The following is a 20,109-nucleotide window of genomic DNA, read 5'->3' as shown; positions in this document are numbered from 1 at the left end:
ATGGGCCATTTGCTAGATTCTTACAAGAATGTGGTATTGACGCTCAGTACACTATGCTTGGTTCACCTGAGCAGAATGGGGTGGCTGAAAGGAGAAACCGTACCCTTATGGATATGGTGAGAAGCATGATAAGTAATTCAACTTTACATGATTTCTTATGGGGTGATGCTTTGAAAACAGCAGTATATATTTTGAATAAAGTGTCTAGCAAGTCTGTTCCCAGAACTCCCTATGAATTATGGACTGGTAAGAAGCCAAATTTATCTCATTTTCATATATGGGGATGTGCTGCGGAGGTGAGACCTTATAATCCTCAGATGAGGAAGCTTGATCCAAGGATCATTAGTGGTCATTTTATCGATTATTCTAAAAGATCCAAAGGATATAGATTCTATTGTCTTACACATTCTACTAGAGTAGTGGAATCAAATCGGGCAGTTTTCTTTGAGGATGATTTAGATTTTCAGTCTGCTCAACCACGTAACTTTGTTTTTGAGGAGGAATGTGTTCTTGTACATATGCCTGTGACACTACCGTCTATTGTATTACAGCCTCACATTGAACAACATAATGTCCCCACTCAAGAACCTGTGTAACCTATAATGGTTGAGTCTGCACCCCCTGTTGTTGATGAGATTCAAGACCATATTGCTGCTAATGTTCCCTTGAGGAAATCAGAGAGAACTCGCAGGCCTGCCATATCTGATGACTATGTTTTTTATTTACAAGAACATGAATTTAACATTACTTTGGATTTAGATCCAATCAGTTTTGTCCAGGCTCCCAATGATCCCAATTCATCAATGTGGATGGTTGCCATGCAAGATGAATTGAATTCTATGTCTGTTAATGATGTTTGGGATTTGGTTGAATTACCAAAAGGATGTAGACCGATTGGTTGTAAATTGATTTTCAAGACTAAACGGATCTCTAAAGGTGAAATTGAGCATTATAAGGTTAGACTTGTAGCAAAAGGATTCAGTCAAAGAGAAGGCATAGATTACAAGGAAACATTCTCACCAGTCTCGATAAAAGATTCTTTCAGAATCATCATGGCTTTGGTGGCACATTTTAATTTGGAACTTCATCAGATGGATGTCAAAACAGATTTCCTAAATGGAGATCTTGAAAAGGATGTTTACATGCAACAACCCCTTGGCTTCAGGCAAGTTGATACAGAGCACCTTGTGTGCAAACTCAAGAAATCTATTTATGGTTTGAAATAAGCATCTAGACAGTGGTATCTTAAGTTCGATGAAGTTGTCACTTCTTGTGATTTCAAAAAAAATCTTGTGGACCAGTGTATTTATCTAAAGATCAGTGGGAGTAAGTTCATTTTCCTTGTGCTTTATGTTGATGATATTCTTCTTGCCAGTAATAATGTTGATCTTTTGCATAAGACAAAACGATTATTATCAAGTCACTTTGATATGAAGGATCTTGGTGAGGCCTCTTATGTTTTGGGCATTGAGATTCATCATGATAGGTCTTGTGGCATTCTTGATTTATCTTAGAAAGGTTACATTGAGAGGGTATAAAAAAGGTATAATATGTTAGCATGTTCCCCTAGTAAGACTCCAGTTGCAAAAGGGGACAAATTTAGCAAGTCTCAATGTCCACAGACAGAATTGGAGTGCAATTAGATGAAGAACATACCTTATGCATCTGTTGTTGGTAGTTTGATGTATGCTCAAGTTTGTACATGGTCTGATATTGTCTATGTTATTAGTGTACTTGGGAGTTATTTGAGCAACCCCGGTGAAGCGCATTGGGTAGCTGCTAAGAAAGTCATGAGATATTTACAGGGCACTAAGGATTTTATGCTTACTTATAGAAGAACTGATTCACTTGATGTAGTCGGTTACACTGACGCAGATTTTGTTGGATGTCTAGATGACCTCAAGTCTACTTCTGGATATATTTTTGTGATGGCAGGTGGGGCTATATCTTGGAAGAGTGCCAAGCAAACGCTCACTGCATCTTCTACTATGCAAGCTGAGTATGTGGCGTGTTATGAAGCCACTGTTCAAGCTTTATGGTTAAGGAATTTTATCTCAGGGCTACAGATTGTTGACTCTATATCTAAACCATTGAGGATGTTCTATGACAACTCCGCTGCAGTTTGTTTATCTCATAACAGTAAAAGTACTTCAGGCTCTAAACATATTGACATTAAGTATTTTTTTGTCAGATAGAAAGTTCAAGAGTCACAGATTACAATGGAACATATTGCTACAGAAAACATGATTGCAGATCCTCTTACTAAGGGCTTGACTCCAAAAGTCTTTTAAGAGCATGTCACTAATATGGGACTTGTTAATTCTCTTGATGCATTTTATTAGTGGGAGTTTTGCTCAATATGTTCGTATTTGACTTTCAGTTTTATTTTATATATATGATGCATTATTATTGTTCTCAAGAATATATATGCATTTTTATGCCCATTTTTTTATGTGTATACACTTATTTATTTGTCTCCTACAGAAAATTGAGGTTATATGTGGTGTATTTACCTCATTCGGTATCTGAGGTTCCAGTCAATACACACACATCCAGTCGCTAGCAAAGCCTCGTTTGATTGAGGTCTAGTGCTAGTGTTGTGGGACATCCGGACCCAGTCCCAATGAGCTTCTTTGATTGAAGCTTGAGCATTTGGGAGACGCTTGTAGTTAATGAGACCTTCGGTATCTGTCTCATAGGGCTCATTTGGTTTTCGGGCCAGGACCAATTTGGAAATAGACATGATGATCACTATTGCATGTTATTTTCATACCACACTTTCATACTGTTTAGCCCAAGTCGGTGATGTTATGAGCACTTTGGCGTGTGTGGTCTCATATCGCTTTAGATGTGATGATCAATACGGTTGGGTGTTTGTAATTCTCATTCGGACCAAGGCATTGGTTTAAGGTGCACTCCATTCGACACTGTTTTGTTTGTGGCCACATTCAGTTTATCTAAACCGGAGAGTCGTTTTAAATAAATTTTAAAATCTAAAACTTGTGACATATGCTGCCCAAGTGGGAGATTGTAAGATTTCCTATTAGGTGGGCTAGCATAGTCAAAGATTTGTTTCCAAAACCGGTTTAGTGGTGTTGACTAAAGATGGAGTAAGCAGAAAGAATCCAATATTATTGGTAAGTGATCTCTATGGAGATATTGGATTCTATTAGCACACCTTAATGGTATGAAATATTTATTACTATGTGTGGACCTAAGGTATTGTTTCCTTAATGGGGAGGAAACCCTAATTTTATTGCAGGGTTGGTCTCTACCCTCACCCCTATATATAGTTATCACTGACCCATTAAGTGAGGCTAATGACCTAAAGCAAAAGGGAAAGAGGGTAGATCAGACCAACATTGATCGTGTTGTACGAGGAGCATACAAGAAGACTTTGAGGAGTTCTTATTCTTCAGCCATGGATTCAGGTATGCCTAAAACGTGTTGTTTTTTGTAGTGTTTGTCGTGCATGCTTATCGATCTTCATGAATCGTTCCGTATTTATTTTCTATCACATTATCCCTCACACTAAACCAGTAATGATTGGTGGCATATAGGCCTGAGAAAGTTATGCCTTGAAAGCTCGGGTTTTCACTACTTCAACAATGGCAAAAGGAGCATTTGGCAAAGGCGGTTGTTTATCCATTAGGCGAGTAAATTCTCCATGAAAACGATCAAATTTGATTGGAAGAATGCATGGTTCTTTTTAGAACGAATGATAATAAAAGAGGAAGCTGAAGGCAGAAGAAGATAAACAATGTTTCAGTCGGTATTGAACTCTTTTAAAGGAGGCCAAATATCTCACCTAAAATTGCACCAATAATTAGACACGTGTTGTTTTTTGCATTAGCAGAATCGGAGATTGATTGTTGTACGTCAATAGAAGGTATTTTGAGTTATCTTTTGAATTTTAAATTGTACCACCAAAAGGATATAATGCCTTAATCTCTTATTTTTGGTGGATTTGGGTAATTGTACCTTGTTATATCACCCCGCATAATGGATTATGAGAGGCAATTGTTGGTGGTGGATTTTGAATTTATGAGATAACCCTACGGGTGGCAAAACTTTATGGAGGGGAGATAACTCTACACATGGCACAATTTCATGGAGGAATATGAGGATGCCTAAGAAGGCCAGTATAATTTGGATAGATGTTTCTTGATCATGAGAAAAGTAAGAGAGTGGGAGCAGTTACTCAACAGATTCTTTATATTTTGAAATTGAAGGCCACTATTTAAGGAGGAAAGAAATCCGGACAAACTCAACAAACATACAGAAAAAATGCAACTCTTTTCAATCTCTTTTGTAGCCATAGATTTTACTTACTGACTCTTCTTTTCCTTTAGTTGTAATTTCAAACGAATTTCCCAACTAGTGAAAAGAATTTATCTCAATGCAATGAATAATGCTCTTTGGCATTTAATTCCTTTGTTCGTCCTTGAGTTTGGTCTACTCCTAATCTTTTGGATCTCCATTAGTTTTCAATCTTAAGGTCTAAGTGCCTGGAGCAATCGGGACACGAGAGGACTCTATTCGCCTTGATCGAAGTCAGATTTACTTTGAATCCATCCAAAGGGGATTCTGGCACACCTAAGAAAAAACGAATACGGTTAGTGTGTATCGTAGGAAATAGAAAAGGAATTGCAGCCAACAGATCTTCACTGCTACAACTATTTTTCTATTGTTTGTATTCCTTGGATGCCACATCGAAACTGTTGAGGGAAGACCCAGAACGACCCATGAACTGTTTGGGCACCACATATGAATCCTCTTGATCATGATGGCACGGAAGCAAGGAAATTAACTCTATGAGTGCATGGGAAACACTATCAGGAAAAATTAGGCCAGGGTAGGAATTTTCCCAAATTGTGACCCTACAAGCTAATCGATCTTCTCTTTTAGTCTCTACTTTGCTTGAAGCTTCACGGTTTCTCTGGTAGCTCAAAGGATGAAAAATTAGGAGAAATTGCTATAATTCTCTTCCATTCAACAACCCAACTATAAATTTGTTGAACTCCCATAGAAAAAAAAAAATGGATTCCAAGAAAAATTTCCATTAATTAGTTCTTGATCTAGATCTTACCCTTGTCAATAGACCCAACAAACTCACTCCCAGCTTCCTTGCTGATTTTTGCGATCCATCCTAGGACTTCCCATTCTCCTTTTCAGTCACAACCTCTTACCATAAGTTTGTTTGACGAGATGCATCTGATGGGTGTTGTAGTTATCGAAGACTTGATTGAGCATCCCTCGTAAACGTTGGTTCTCTTCTCTCACTTCTGCTTTTCCGCCGGACTTATACTAAAGACCTCCGATCAAGTTATAGCACGAGTAGGTAGGCGGCTAGGGGGTTAGGAAGGAAGGGGGGACTTTTCTTTTTGCTTCGCGCAAGATGAAATGATAATTAATGGGTCAGGGAAGGTGTGTGTGTGCGCTCTTTATCACTATAAGTAAAGGGGGGGCCATCTGAAACAAGTATTAATCTTTAAGTTCGGTCACATCGCAGTTGGACTTAAAATCTAAAGTTCGGGATTCTAACTGAAGGGGCTGAGGGATTGTGGGATATGCAGCGTGGGTTTTATTTTTGGTAGAAGATGGGTGGTTCACTGCATTCTACTGAGGAAGAAGGAGACGAAAAAAAAAACGAGTAGAAAAAAAAGGGAGAAATACGATGTGGTTAATACTTAATAGGTTAATAGGAAGGGTACTTTTGTCATTTTAAAATAACAATGAAAAAGAAGAGGTAAGAGTTCCCCTTTTTTGGGGAATCATATGTAAAACTTTTGCCAAGGGAGTTGTGATAAAAACTTTTCCTTTTATTATAATTAAACTATCCCCTAATCTCTTTTTTTTTTTTTGGTAACCAGAAAAATGGTGCTCCAAGGTAGTAATCATGGCTCCTAGGACAAGCCCCTGCACGGCAAGCAGTGCTTCTGCAGGACCAATGGACGATAATGGGTTTTAGCTCCTCTGAGGTGCAATCGGTGTCCGACGCACATCTAACGGCCAAAAACTTCTTGGCACAAAGCCCTAGGCGGTCACACGTAGTCCAAGGCATTTCTAGGTGTTGGATGCACGCCGAACACTGTGTTGCGCCACAGAGGAGCCAAATCCGTGATTGTGGGTATACCAAGACTCAAACCCACAGCCAACCAACTCGAGTGGTGATGGGTCGAGGGCATTTTCACCACTAGCTACCAATCCCATTGGTAAACTATCCCCTAATTGTCACTTGGTAGTATTGTTATTTGGGAAATCAACTCTGTATTTTAACACCAAATTTAGACTATTTAAGATTTAGATTTTTAAGAATCCATTTTATTAAGTTTCGTTTTCATATGAGCCAAATCATTGGTATTTGATTAATATCTAATGCATATCGATGAGGTCCCAAAAATGGGTCAGACCATTTCTTTATCTATTTACCTATCCAGTTAGTTTGGTTTCTAAAATTAGGTTTCCAAAAATGTGTGAATGCAATACAGGCAGGTCTACCAGATTTGCAAAATTAGCATTTTGAATCACAGGCCACTCAAGTTTTCTGATCTCCCTTGTTGACCGAAGTGCTTTAAAGACAAGAAATAGCCATCTGGTTTCTCAAGGAAACAGTTCAGCCCATGCCAAGGCATATGATTTTGACAATGCTATGGTTTAATTTGGAATTCTATTTGGAAAGGAAAAGGAACTTACCCTAGACCTTCATAATTGCATAGCTTGACCTTGATCTGTACCACTCATCTGCTCAAGGTTTGAAAACCCATAATCATTCTGGGTTGGAATTGGTCTGATATCAATAAGAATCACAGAAATTATAATTGGAAAGAAAAAACAAAGATTTTCGGGGTTTACAATCCAGAGTTGGATTTGTTTTTAAACAGTGGACAAGTTTTATTGATTTTCTACTATTATATTATTTAAAATAAAGAAAGAAAAAAACATTCATAAAGGATTCCAAAATAGGTAGCAACAATGAATTAATAAAAATTGGAATCTACCAGCTACGATCTGATTTCTGAAACCTTTGTAACACCTTTCTTAGCTTAAACAGTATAAATGATTAGTGGTTTCATAAATTTGAAAACCTTGACCCAATTTCATAAAATTAACACAGCGTTTAGCTTTCATTGTGCTTGGATACACTAATTGAGAGAATTGTTTTCGCGATTACTTACGATACCGTAACAATGTTTTGTTTGTCCATAAGTATAATCCTTCACCCTGGTGAATCAAGAATCGCTTCACCCACCACCTTTATCGAACTTGGATGAAAAAAAAAAAAAAAAAAAATTCTTTCACCAATAAAATAAAATTAGAGCCATTTAGTGTTGTTGTAGCTCAACTCTCACTTATGTGACCATCAAAATTTTAGTTGTATGCCCAAGTTAGATGCAATTCTCACAATCTGAAAAACTTCTAGCTCAGTGACAAGCAGTTGGACTCTAGCATAAGTCCCGGGAAGATCGGTGGTCCGACCTTCCTACCTCTTACTTTCTTGAAATATAATAATAATAAATTAATAATCAATCATTAGTGTGGCCTAGTCTGGCGGGTTCCTCTCTAGCCCCTCGTCACCCTTATCTAGGAGTAAAAATCCTCTACCACAGTGAAGATCTAGATGGTTGGGAGCATTGGACACACACGCCAAGATGCTCTCAGCCATCCGTATGTCCAAGTGCTCCTAGCCACCCAGATCCTCACCGCACCAGTGCAACGCGGGAGAAGATTTTTACACCCTATCTAGCAATGTGGGTCCTAAAAAAAATGGGGAAACTAGATGCACTTACAGATGAACCATCCAATATAAATGGTACTTTCATGACCATAAAAGGTATAGTTGAGGTTGGTTACAACCTCATAAAAAGTAACAACCTCCAAGCTGGTGGGGCATCAAACAGACATTTACTTTACAATTCGATAGATGATCAGCCCCATTATTACCTACTCTCACAAAGGGCGAAAAAAAAAAAAAAAAAAAAAAACTAAATTCTAAAAAAAAAGAAGGAAAAAAAAATGTGGGGGCAAACAATGCTGTGAGTTATAAGAATGGCAATTCATCATATCATATCATATTATCATCATCATCATCATTATCGGCGGCGAGGGATTGTCAAACGCCGGTAAGAGCAGCGTAGAGAAGCTGGTTCCAAGTATCTGGAAGTCCAGGGAGGCACCAATGGCTGCAATCGAGACCACTATGGTCACCACTGTAAGTGGAGGGGTGTGCGTCCTTTCTGAGCTGTGATAGCCTTGTTATGTCCAATAGATACACTGGTTTCCTAATTCTTCCCAACACTTTGTTCACCACAATCGCTTCCGGTGGTATGCCACCCGGATATATCGGCCCTGATAATGGCTGCAACTCTCCTGAGCAGCTTTTCGATGGTTGATTCCAATCCTTTCCCCTGAAATGGTCACCTAATAAGAGAGAGGAGAGAGCAAGATTGACCAATAGAGATAGAGAGAGAGAGAGAGAGGGCGTACTGGTAATGGGTGGGAGAGATTCCCTGAAAGAAGACCTTAGTTTTGGTGGGATCCACATTGAGGTTTACCCATCTGGCCCACGTAGTTAGCCCTTTATAGTAAGCAATCAGACGATCCATGTCTTTGTACAAATTTTTACCTTCTTGTATGTAGTCCCACCTGCATCATTATAATCCGTTTGATTTTTTGTTCTGGAAATTTAATTGAAAAGTACTGATTCATAGGTCAGGGATAACGTAGATCTTACGGTTGACTTCTTCCTGTGTGAGTCCACCAGTGCCAAGAGTTGAAGATCAACATATCCATGCCTTTCCATGCGTTCCCAGCTTGGATGGAATCGAGCTTTAGAACCAGCCCCACTTTTTCACTTACTAGATCCACAAGGTATGGTGTCCGATATAGGAGCACCGTAACTCCATAGTCCTGCAAATACCGTAAACATATATTTATACAAGCTTAAGACAATACAATACCGAATTTAAAGAAAAAAAAAAAAAATTTATGATTCCCGAGACAGATCGTGTCGTTCTCTGGCAACAGCAGCTACAATGGTCCAAATTGAGAAACTGAAACAAACTTCGGTCTCACGCATTCCATGCCCGTCTAGGCAGAAGGGCATTTAGGTAATTACACCACCGATGCTATCTACACTTTCCCTCCAACATTTTTTCTTTTCTTTTAATCAGATGCACCCATTCTCCATCTTTCTCCTTTCTACACTTAAAACTAGGGGTGTTTTCTTAGGCTGTGTTTGTGTTTGGTAGTCAAGAGAAAAAAGAAAAGAAATAAAAAATAAAAAAAATAATAAAAAAATAAAAAAAGTAAAAAAAAATGAGGAAAAGAAAAGAAAATAAAAGAAATGAAATAGTGAGAAAAAAAATATGTATACTTTGGTATCATGAAGAAAAGGAAAAAAAAAAGTATTTTCTTATGTTTTTAACAAGATTTTTATTTATATATATATATATATATATTTTGCAACAAATGAAAACTTCACCATCCCAAACTGAATTTTGAAATTAAAAAAAAGAAATTCTCTTGGTTCACGACCTGTTAAGCACAAAGAGAATTTCTTAAATTTAAGAAAAAAATACAATTTTTTCTTTCTTCATTTGGCAACCAAGTACTGCCTTAGGAAAAAAAAACATTAGGGTGTAAAAACCTAATCTAAATCGATGAAATCGATCAAAGTTGAATTGAATCGAAATTGATATGAACTTATTGGATCATGTTTTGATTTGAATTTTGCGAAATCAAAATCAAATCAGATCGCATTAAAATTTATAACAACTTAAAATTCATAAAAGAAAAATGTAAAATTTTTCCATACTTTTTTAAATATATTTACATAATAAGCCAAAAAAATAATCGAACCAAAACTGATGGGCTCTTACTGATTCATAGTTGAGTTCACTCTTTCTCACATTAAAATCGATAAAAAATCAACCCAAAAGTGATCTTACTTAACGGATTGACACCCCTAGATAAAACGGAAGAGACCCTGTAATATCTTAGAAGAATCATTTTTAAAATCTATCCAATCGATAATCATATATGAAAGCCAAGTTGACATCCCAAATCAGCTGTAACAGAACCATGTGATGGGGATTGGGGACCAAGCATTTAGTTATAATTTAATATAAAAAAATTAAAAAAATTAAAAATTTTAAAGAATCATAAATCCATGGTTGGTAGTACTTTTTAGGCAGCACCAGCTCAGTCAGTTCAAAGCTTCAGTGTTTCACAGCTCAGAAAGAACATCTTTTGGACATCCCTTTGTTTATTCTTGTTCCCTTCTCTCTCTAAATTAATACGATATTTCTTTTCTTCTTCTGAAGAAAGGAAGCCCACTCATTGGATCTTTGAGAGGTTTGAAAATGGCAATTTGTTCCTTAAAAAGATAGCTCTCTCTCTCCGAGACTCAAAAGACAAATTTAGCTTTCTTTTACTTTATGTGATATTGGGTTCAGATATCGAAGCAATGAAACAAAATCAATAATTAAAATCAAACAGAATGATTCAACTGCAAGTGGGTCTTGCCCAAATCCTTCAAATTTTCATCAATTATTACCCAAAAGGAGCAGAATTGCTCTGTCGGGAATGAGGAGAGGGAAGAGAAGAGAAGAAACTCACCATGAATGTTACAGAAGAAAGAGTGCCAGTCCTCACAACAGTGGTCCTTGCGTTGGGCACTGAAGCATGAATCAAGCAGTTTAGTGATTCCCACTGATTTAGGCTCAGTGAGTCACCCACAAACATAATCTTCTTCCCTTTCCAGTTCATCAGGAATTGCAACCCATTAAACCTGTATATATATATATATATATATATCCAAATTCCAAAGCCTTAAAACACTTACAGTGAAGAAGAGACGAGAACAAATAATGGAGGGGTATAGCTGTTAAATGCAATGGAAAGTAAGTACCTTGGGAGATCACAACCCAGTGGCTTCCACTTGTACTTGAGGTAGATCTTATCTGGTCTTCCATACTTTTGGCAATTGAATTCTGGATCTATAAAGGGACAGCTAGAAGAATCATAAAGAGGATAGGAAGCATCAAAAACCCAGCTTCCTTGAAACAAATTGCAGCTACCCACAAGCATTCTATCTCCTGAGCTGCTCCCATTGTAAAACTGCTCTTGCTCTTGCTCTTGCTCTTGCTCTTGCTCTGCTCTGCCTCCTAGAAGCAGGAGGGAAAAGCAGAGGAAGAGCAGCGAAACCTGGAATCGACAACCCATATCTAATTGAGTTTCGATCCCAGTCTGTGGAAGAATAAGACGAGGATTGAAGAAAAACTGTCTCAGATTCACATAAATAGGACAGTGAGGACGCCACGAGGAATGGAGGGGCTGAAGGAGTGAAAAGTTAAAAGTGGGGGAAAAGGAGAGTGAAAAGTTCTAATTGGGGGAAAAGCAGAGTGAAAGATTTTGGAGAATGGTGTCGGCCCATATGGAATAAAAGAAAGGGGAACTTTAACAAATATATTCAATATTGCCGCCATAGAAAATTTATAAACCACACATGGGAATTGGGGAGGTGGGCATTCTGGTAAGGTTGTATTCATAATTCATGTCTGGATTAGGGAATGCTCCTCCAGCTTAACTCGTCCCTGGTTTGGGACCTTCTGGGAAATATCAGTCTGGGTAAGCCCGCCTGTCTGTTCCTCATTGAACACTGCTAGTCAATTGGGTTTCGGTCAAGATCATCAACCTCTGCTTTTGTGTGCTTTTTGGTTGTGCTAGTCTGTGAGAGAGAGAGAGAGGTTCGTTCAATATATTGCATTGGCAACTTGTCACCATGTGGTGAATGAATCTCTATCCTATCCTCTGTCCTGAGGCACAATAAGGACAACAGCCATAATGAAATAATCGATTGATTAATTAATTATGTTATTTCTAATAATAAGAACCATGGATTCTCCCCCTCTCTCACTCTCTCCCATTGGACCTTAGTAGTCCCTTCACCAGGTCTTGCCCATAGTTAACAAATTCGGATTCGGGAATTATTCGGACGGAGAATTATTCGGAATAATTCGGATGATTAATTGAAGGATTCGGTCAAAAAAGCGGTCAAAAAAGCTTATTGGGTTTTTTTTTTTTTTTAAATTGTTTTTTTTTTTAATTTTTAATTTTTTTTAAATAATGTTTAAATGGACCGAATAATTCGGTTTAATTCGGATTCGGTCCGAATTATTCGCGATTTATATTCATTTTTGAAAAAGTCACGAATTTTAAAGAATTTTATTTTTAATTCGGATTCGGTCCGAATTTTTGATAAAATTCTTTAAAATTCGGTTCGGCCGAATAATTCGCGAATTATTCGGCCGAATTGATAACTCTGGTCTTGCCTCAATCTACCATTCTATCCGGTGGAAGAGACTTGGCCAAAAAAGAGAGGGGGAGGCCCATATACTTTTCCTGATTCCTAGTAGTCGAACTCTTAATCAGTGGTTTCAACATGCTTAAGTATTTTACAACAGGGCACATGCTTTTACTATTTTAATAGAAAGAGTCATTGTACTCATCCCTAATGTTAAAACATCCGGTGGAACATAGTCAATTTAGACCGATTAATTTATGCCATATTTTCTACATGATTCTTGTTAAATGACATGGGGAAAAAAAAATTTTGTCTTCAACTTATTCTTCACTCATTAGCACTTACCAGAGCACTTTTATCATTCCTCTGGTAATTTCTGATAATATTTATATTTCCTATGAGATTCTACATTACATGCACCTTGATATAAGGAAAATGGGCTTTGTAGAATGGAAGCTTGAATTGTGCAATGCATATGCATGACAAAACTAAATGCTCAATTTGGATCAAGTTCTCATTCAATTTAGGTTTTTGGGGAAATGGGAAATAAATCCAATGGATAATGCAGTGTGTAACAATTGTCTCCTCCTATATCAAAATTACTGGTTCGGTTATTGGCAGAGTTAATCCCCAATGAAGTTTTCATCGACAACCCTTACTCTTCATCTTATGCCAAGAAACCTTATGTAGCCACCTCTAGATAATCCCTTTTAATTAGGGGCAACAAAACCAGTAGAGCGGTCCGCTATGACCTATCATCTCTTTGTTGATGATTGCATAAATTTTTCTAAAGCTGGTCAGCAAAAGTGTCGTCTTATTAGGTTTACTTTCAAATTAGGAAAAATTACATATACCACCCCTAAAATACACCCTAATCTTAACCGAGTCACAAAGTTTTAAAAATCACACATACTTCCTCTACTTTACTAACTTACTAAGAGATTAGTTTACTTCGTTAGTTGAACCCCATTATGTGATGACGTCAACCAGTTAAATTTTGATAAATGGTCAAGCTGCTCTTGGCAAAGGGTAAACCGGTAAGTTTACCTGTCATTATAAAACCTCCAAAGAATAACAACTTTTGGACACCCTACAGGCTCGAAAATCCTTCATTCTGAACCATTCCTTGTCTTCTGACAAAGGTCATACGAGAGAGAACTTTGTTGATTCTTTGACGAAGCTCTGGTAATCTTTCTCTTTGTGATTTTGAACTCTTAATAGAAAAAACAATAGACACGGAGATGGAACCACCTTCTTGCATATTACAATTACCACCTTCTTGCACCCGCACCCGCACCCACACCCGATCCCAATCTTGGCCACGGCTATGGCCCGGCCCTGCTCGGCTCAACTCAAAGCGTGCACACATGCAATTCAAAAGCAACTACACACATGAGAAGCGGGAGAATTCTTCTCTAAAGGGGTTGCACCCTGAAGAAACAAGACATATATATGCTCACATTTCTACTCCTCTCAGACCAATGTGGGACTAAGAACCTTGGCCTTTAGCACAAGACTTTGGCTTTTGCTTACGAGCTTTTTAGAATTTTTACAAACTTTCCTGAAAAATATTTTTAGCTCTACACTCAAAATCAAGGGTAAAAATTAAAAGATGAAAGAAAACAAGGGGATATATTACTTTTGAAACTTACTTTATATATAAAATGCTTATACATATAATACAACAATCCCCCACAAGTTTTATAATATCGATAAAAACATAAATGAACTTAGTGAATGTATCAGACGTAGTAGGATACTTCGTTGCAGGTGTTTTTCAGATTTGAACCTACACTATGTCTGATGAACTACTACGCTACAGAGTACCGGTGAAGTCAAACTTCTTGAACATTTCCTCATCGTCGTAGCCAAATAGCTCACCAGTTATATATTACTGGTCTTTTATTTTTTTGCTAATAATGGGTATCTAGGCCTTCGATCCCTTTATGTAGTTGGACATTTTTTAAACCGGTCATATCCATTATCTTGGTTATATGGATGTTTAGAGAGTTTGCCTATAAAACTCTCATCATTTGGTGGCCTCACACCTTACATCTACTTAGGTTAGCCTATAGTGTGCACCCCAATTTACATACCCTCACATTTGTGAGCTATGACTAATTAAGAGTTTAACTCAACCTCTTTTGTTTGTGGTGGTGCTACTTTACTATCTAACTAAAAAGGGTGATACTATAGTAGTACAAAGCAAGTCATCTAGTGACTTCGTTTTTACCTTTTCAATCTAATTCAGGAAAATCCTTTTCACAAAGGTAGGGTGTCCATCATATAACTTATGTCACATGCCCTAAGCTCATTCCCTTTAGATATATTATATATAATCTTTGTAGGCAAGGGCTTTGTGAATATATCTACCAGATTGCTTTTGACTTCACAAAGTCGATAGCTATCTTACCTTCACTTATGTATTGCCTTACAAGATTATGTCTATATATCTTATTTTTCCATTATATATTTTTTATTTAGCATTAAAAATAGTTATCTGATTGTCACAATGCAATGATATTGATGCTAAAGGTTTTGGCCACAATGGCATGTCCGCCTTAAGATTTCTAAGCCATTTGGCTTTTGCTCTGGCCTTTTGTAGGGCCACAAAATCTACTTCCATGGTGGATCTTGTTCCACAGGATTGTTTAACTGATTCCATGAAATAGCTTCATCCTCTAGTGTGTAAATATAACCACCAGTTTTCAATTATTCGTTTGTGTCAAGAGACTCAAACTCGAGACCTCCTAGTAAACATGGGATTCTTACACATCACAACTCACCAACTATAAGACACTTGAGTTTTCATTATAGTGCAAATCATAATCTATAGTACCCTTTAAGTATCTTAATAATCTATTCAATACATCCCAATGCTCTTTTCTAGGATTATCAGTGTGTTGACTCAACTTTTCAACTGCTAAAGCAATGGCAAGCCTGAGTGAGTTCATCAAATATGAAACCGAATCAATAATTTGGGAATATCTTTTTTTTTTTTTAAATAGGTTCTCCCAAATGTTGCTTTAATTGACAACCAGTATCTAAAGGCATTTTAAGACTTTGATAATCAAAGTATCCCTATTTTTAAGCATAGCTTCAATAATAGTGAACCAGAGATAAGATGATCTTATTCTCTTTCCTGATTATCTTGATTCCAAGAATCACATCAGCTTCTCCCATATCGTTTATATCAAAGTTAGACATTAGGAGAGTTTTGGTTTGTTTCACCATGTCTAAACTAGTTCCCATTATGTGGATATCATCTATATAAAGGACAATAAATACACTTTTACCATGGTTGAATTTACTATACAGGAGTATTTCTGCATCATTCATGAGAAATCCATTTGATAACAAAATTGTATCAACTTTCTCATGTCATTGCTTAGGTGCTTTTTTCAAACCATACAGAGATTTCACAAGTTTGCATACCTTTCTATTTTAGTCCATATACAATACAACCTTCTGGTTGTTTTATATATATTTCCTCATCTAGATCCCCATTTGAGAACGTTATTTTGACATCAATTTGACGTATTACTAATTTATATATTAATGTAACAGTCATCATAACTCGTATAATAGTAGTTCTTGTTGTTGGGGTACAGTGTCAAAGTAATTAACTTTTTTTTTTTGTCGAAAACCTTTAACCACAAGTCTTGCTTTAAATTTATCCAATGACCCATCTGATTTTAATTTTTTCGAAAAACTCACTTAGTATCTAAATTTTTAGAACCTTGTAGCAAGTCAACCAATTCCCAAGTATGGTTTTTTTTTTTTTCGCTAAAAATTTATTTCATAAGAAGAAAAAAGGAAGATACAAATACAAGCCAACAACCAATCCAACAATAAAAAGAACCAACAGCCTCCCTATCCTCCCACCTTCGGCATTGCCATCAGCAGGAGAAAAGGAAGAACGCTAAGGGAATCTATAATTTGGTCTGCCCTCGGCATCTCTAGAAAGAAAATCCCCTATGTGAGGAGGCAAGATCACATCAACTCCTGAAATACCACTCTTAGCCGCATCTCTTGCCAAGAAATCTGCCACTGAGTTCCCCTCTCTGTAATTATGAGAAATTTTCCAAGAAATTCTTCTTATGTAAGTCTGGAGATATATCCACATTTGCAGAGCAAACCAAGGAATCTTCCTTTGCTAAATTAGAGACACAACCACACTCGAGTCTGACTCAATCCACAAATGTTGAATGTCCATATCCTTGGCTCGCATCAAACCCTCCATCAGCCCCTCTACTTCAGCCTCAAATACCCCTGTCACTCCCATATATTTTTTATATGAACATATCACTTTACCAAAATGATCACGAAAGATTCCTCCCGCTTCAGCGTGCCCAGGATTTCCCAAAGAGCTCCCATCAAAATTTAGTTTGATCCAATTGATGGGGGTTTGCACCAGTAAACCTCCAAAATGTGACGATGATTATCTTTTTGGATAGATAATTCCAAACGTTTGCAACACATTAGGTCTGCCAAGGAATTAACTCCCTTTGCTACAGGAGCGTTTCTTCTTATTTCTTCAGTCACCATGAGCGAGATATATTTTGTTATCCGCTCCACACCCTCATAGATTCTATTATTTCTTTCCCTCCACAATTGATCTATAACAATACCAAAACCCATGGTCCATGCCTCCTCGCAGCTCACATTTTTATTATTTCTTTTCCACCATTGGGCAAGCTCCAAAATAGAGGCCTGGGCACTCCATCTAAGGTTAAAACATTGACATAAATCATTCCAGATTTCATCAGAAAAAGGGCACTCTATGAATAGATGTTGCATTGTCTCTTCTGCTACCTTACAAAGAACACATCTTGAAACAAGAGGCACAACTTTCCTTTTCACCATTTCATCAGTAGGAACCTTTCCATGAATCACCCTCCAAGCAAGAGATGAGACTCGAGGTTGTTGCTTCTTACACAAAATGAGTGAAGCCCAGGGAGCCATCGGCTTTTTTTCTCTAATATCCTCCCACGCAGATTTCAAATTAAAATTCCCATCATAAGAAAGACTCCAAACACATCGGTCAGCACACTCATAATTTGGGATTTTAATTGTAAAACAGCATTAAAAACATCTGTCATAAAACATGAGTTTACCACAGGTATGTTCCACCTATGATTGTCGATAAATCTGTCCACCTTTCCATCAAGCATCGATCTATCCACATCTTCCACACACTCTTCCAGCGCAAAACCTCCCACCCAATTATCCTTCCAAAATTTTATAGTGCGACCATCACCAACTACCCATCTCTCCTTAGAAGAAATAAAATTCCAAAATTTTCTAATGCCAGGCCATATGGAAGAAGCACTATATCCCTTCTTAGGTAACCCTTGTTTATTTAGGAATCTAGCTCTCAAGAATCTACTGGCCAAGGAATTTTCGTGCTTGATACGCCATGCTGTTTTATAGAGCATAGCTTTATTCACATCTCTCAATCTTCTCAATCCTAAACCCCCTTCCTCCTTAGGCTTACAACATTGATCCTAATTAACAACAATTGTTTTTGTGGCATCTATCTCTCCTGACCAGACAAAATTGCGCATCCATCTCTCCAGAGTTGTAATTAGCGATGACGACCACCAATACATAGCAAAACTATGAGCTGGCATACTCATAATCACCGATTTCACTAATTCAACTCTTCCTGCCAGGGATAGCATCTTGCCCTTCCACCCAGCCAAACGGCCTTTCACTTTGTCCATAATAGGCATCACAACATCTTTCTTAACTCTACCTTTAAAAATCTCCACCCCCAAGTATCTTGTAGGAAATGTACAAAGGGGAATCCCCAATTCTTCTACAATAGCCCTCTTTCTCTGAGAAGATATCGAGCCCACAAACAATTTACTTTTCTCCAAATTGATACATTGGCCAAAAAATTCTTTGTATATGTTAAGAAATTTCTTAAGATGTCTAACATATCTAATAGATGCATTAGCAAAGATGAATATATCGTCAGCGAACAAACTATGGGCTGGCGTAATCACATCACGAGGACCCTTAATAGGCTTTAATTTATTTTCTTCCACAAGTTTATTCAAGCCTCTGCAGAGAACCTCTTCAGCCAAAATGAACAACATTGGGGAAATAGGATCCCCTTGTCTCAAACCCCTCTCCACTCCAAAATATCCAATCGGACCACCACTGAACATTACTGAGATCTTCGCAAAGACCAGCATCTGGTACACCCATCGAATCCAGGTCTCTGAAAACCCAAACTTTCTCAATACATGAAAAATGAAATCCCAATCAATTGTATCGTAGGCCTTCTGAATATCTATCTTCACCCCCATGCCACTCCCTCTAGTCGCAGAGAACATCATATTAGATAACTCAGAGACAAGGGTGATATTGGAATGAATGATTTTTCTCTTCTGGAATACTCCTTGCTCCTCCGAAATAAGCCGAGGCATCACCTCTGAAAGTCTTAAAGCCATTATTTTAGAGACAATTTTACAAAAAAAATTGCCCATGCATAGAGGCCTAAACTTATCTAAAGCATTTGCCCCTTCGATCTTCGGGATTAACACCAAAAAATTGCTATTCAGACCATAAGGCATTCGGCCTTTACTGAAGAAGCCCCTAATAGCATTACAAACATCATTAGAAATTATAACCCAGCAAGATTTATAAAACATACCAAGAAAACCCCAAGTATGGTTAGATATGATGGAATCTAACTCACTTTTAATTGCCTCTTTCCAAAAGACAATATCAGTGGAAGTTACAGCTTCTTTATAGGTCAAATGATCCTTATCTACTAAGTAGCTAAGCCATTCATCTCATGTACAGGTTGACTTTCTTTGTCTTTACTTCTTCCAAGTTGACCTTTATCAATTGAATGTGAATCATTGTTTATTGACACTTCTGTTAGACCGGAGTTACTACTATTATTCTTATTAATGGTTGTGTTCAAATCATAAGGAAATATATTTTCAAAAAATTCAGCATCCTAGGATTCTATTACAGTGTTTTTTCATACACACCATCTTTTAATGACAAAAAATATGTATATTGAACTATGTATTGCATAATCAATAAATACACAATCACAGATTTTGGGACTTAATTTCATTTTCTTAGGTTCAATCGTTCAGGTATGGCTACCTTAGCCAAACAACTCCATCCCCTTAAATATTTTAAGCTTGATTTTCTTTTAAACTAATATTAATAAGGTAACAACACGGTCTTCTTGTGGGGTATCTTTTTCAAGATACAACAAGCAGATAACATTGTTTTCCCCTCATTCCATTGGACTCGGATTGGTATGAAGTCCTGATTTCATGTATAATACCATTGGTTTCAAAAGATTTAGACAAACTTGTAGTTCCATATTTCTCTGTCTCTATTAGTTCTAAGGCATTTTATATTCTTTCCTAGTTGATTTTCTACTTCTAATTTAAATGACATAAAACATTTTCAACCTCATTTTTAGTTTTAAGAAGATAAATCATAGCATATTTAGAAAAATCACCAATAAAAGTAATCATATATCTGTTTCCACCTCTAGATTCATTCACATAAGTCACTTTTAATTAAATCAAGTAGAGGGTTGAGACCATATGGTGCAAAGTCTATGTGAGCCAAGGATATGCCTAGTGTGTTGAGTCCATGAGCAAGTCAGGGAAGATGGTTGGTGTGAGTGCTGTGTAGGAAGGTAGAAAGAAGGAGAATGATGGAGGAGCTAGTGAAGATCTTAATCAGGGACCTGTTAATCCTGTCCCTAAAAGTTCTTATGCCAAAGCGGTGGGGAATGCTTCATGGCTAGTGATTGACTC

The 20,109-nt window shown here is 37.3% G+C and overlaps 1 protein-coding gene across 1 annotated transcript; it reads right to left on the bottom strand.

The window, feature by feature from the left end:
- Positions 1-7,793: 7,793 nt before the first annotated feature.
- LOC122091050 (protein trichome birefringence-like 39) lies at positions 7,794-11,404 on the bottom strand. Its single transcript, XM_042660863.1, has 5 exons — positions 10,913-11,404; positions 10,621-10,792; positions 8,735-8,910; positions 8,488-8,646; positions 7,794-8,408 (listed from the first exon to the last, which is right to left on the bottom strand). The coding sequence occupies exons 1-5, from the start codon at positions 11,224-11,226 to the stop codon at positions 8,114-8,116; spliced, it is 1,116 nt and encodes a 371-aa protein (XP_042516797.1). The 5' UTR covers positions 11,227-11,404; the 3' UTR covers positions 7,794-8,113.
- Positions 11,405-20,109: the final 8,705 nt, after the last annotated feature.

The sequence above is a fragment of the Macadamia integrifolia genome, chromosome 10 (genome assembly GCF_013358625.1).
Source record: "Macadamia integrifolia cultivar HAES 741 chromosome 10, SCU_Mint_v3, whole genome shotgun sequence".
Lineage (NCBI taxonomy): Eukaryota > Viridiplantae > Streptophyta > Magnoliopsida > Proteales > Proteaceae > Macadamia > Macadamia integrifolia.
Note: the sequence above shows the minus strand (reverse complement) of the source record. Positions and strands in the feature narration are given on the sequence as shown.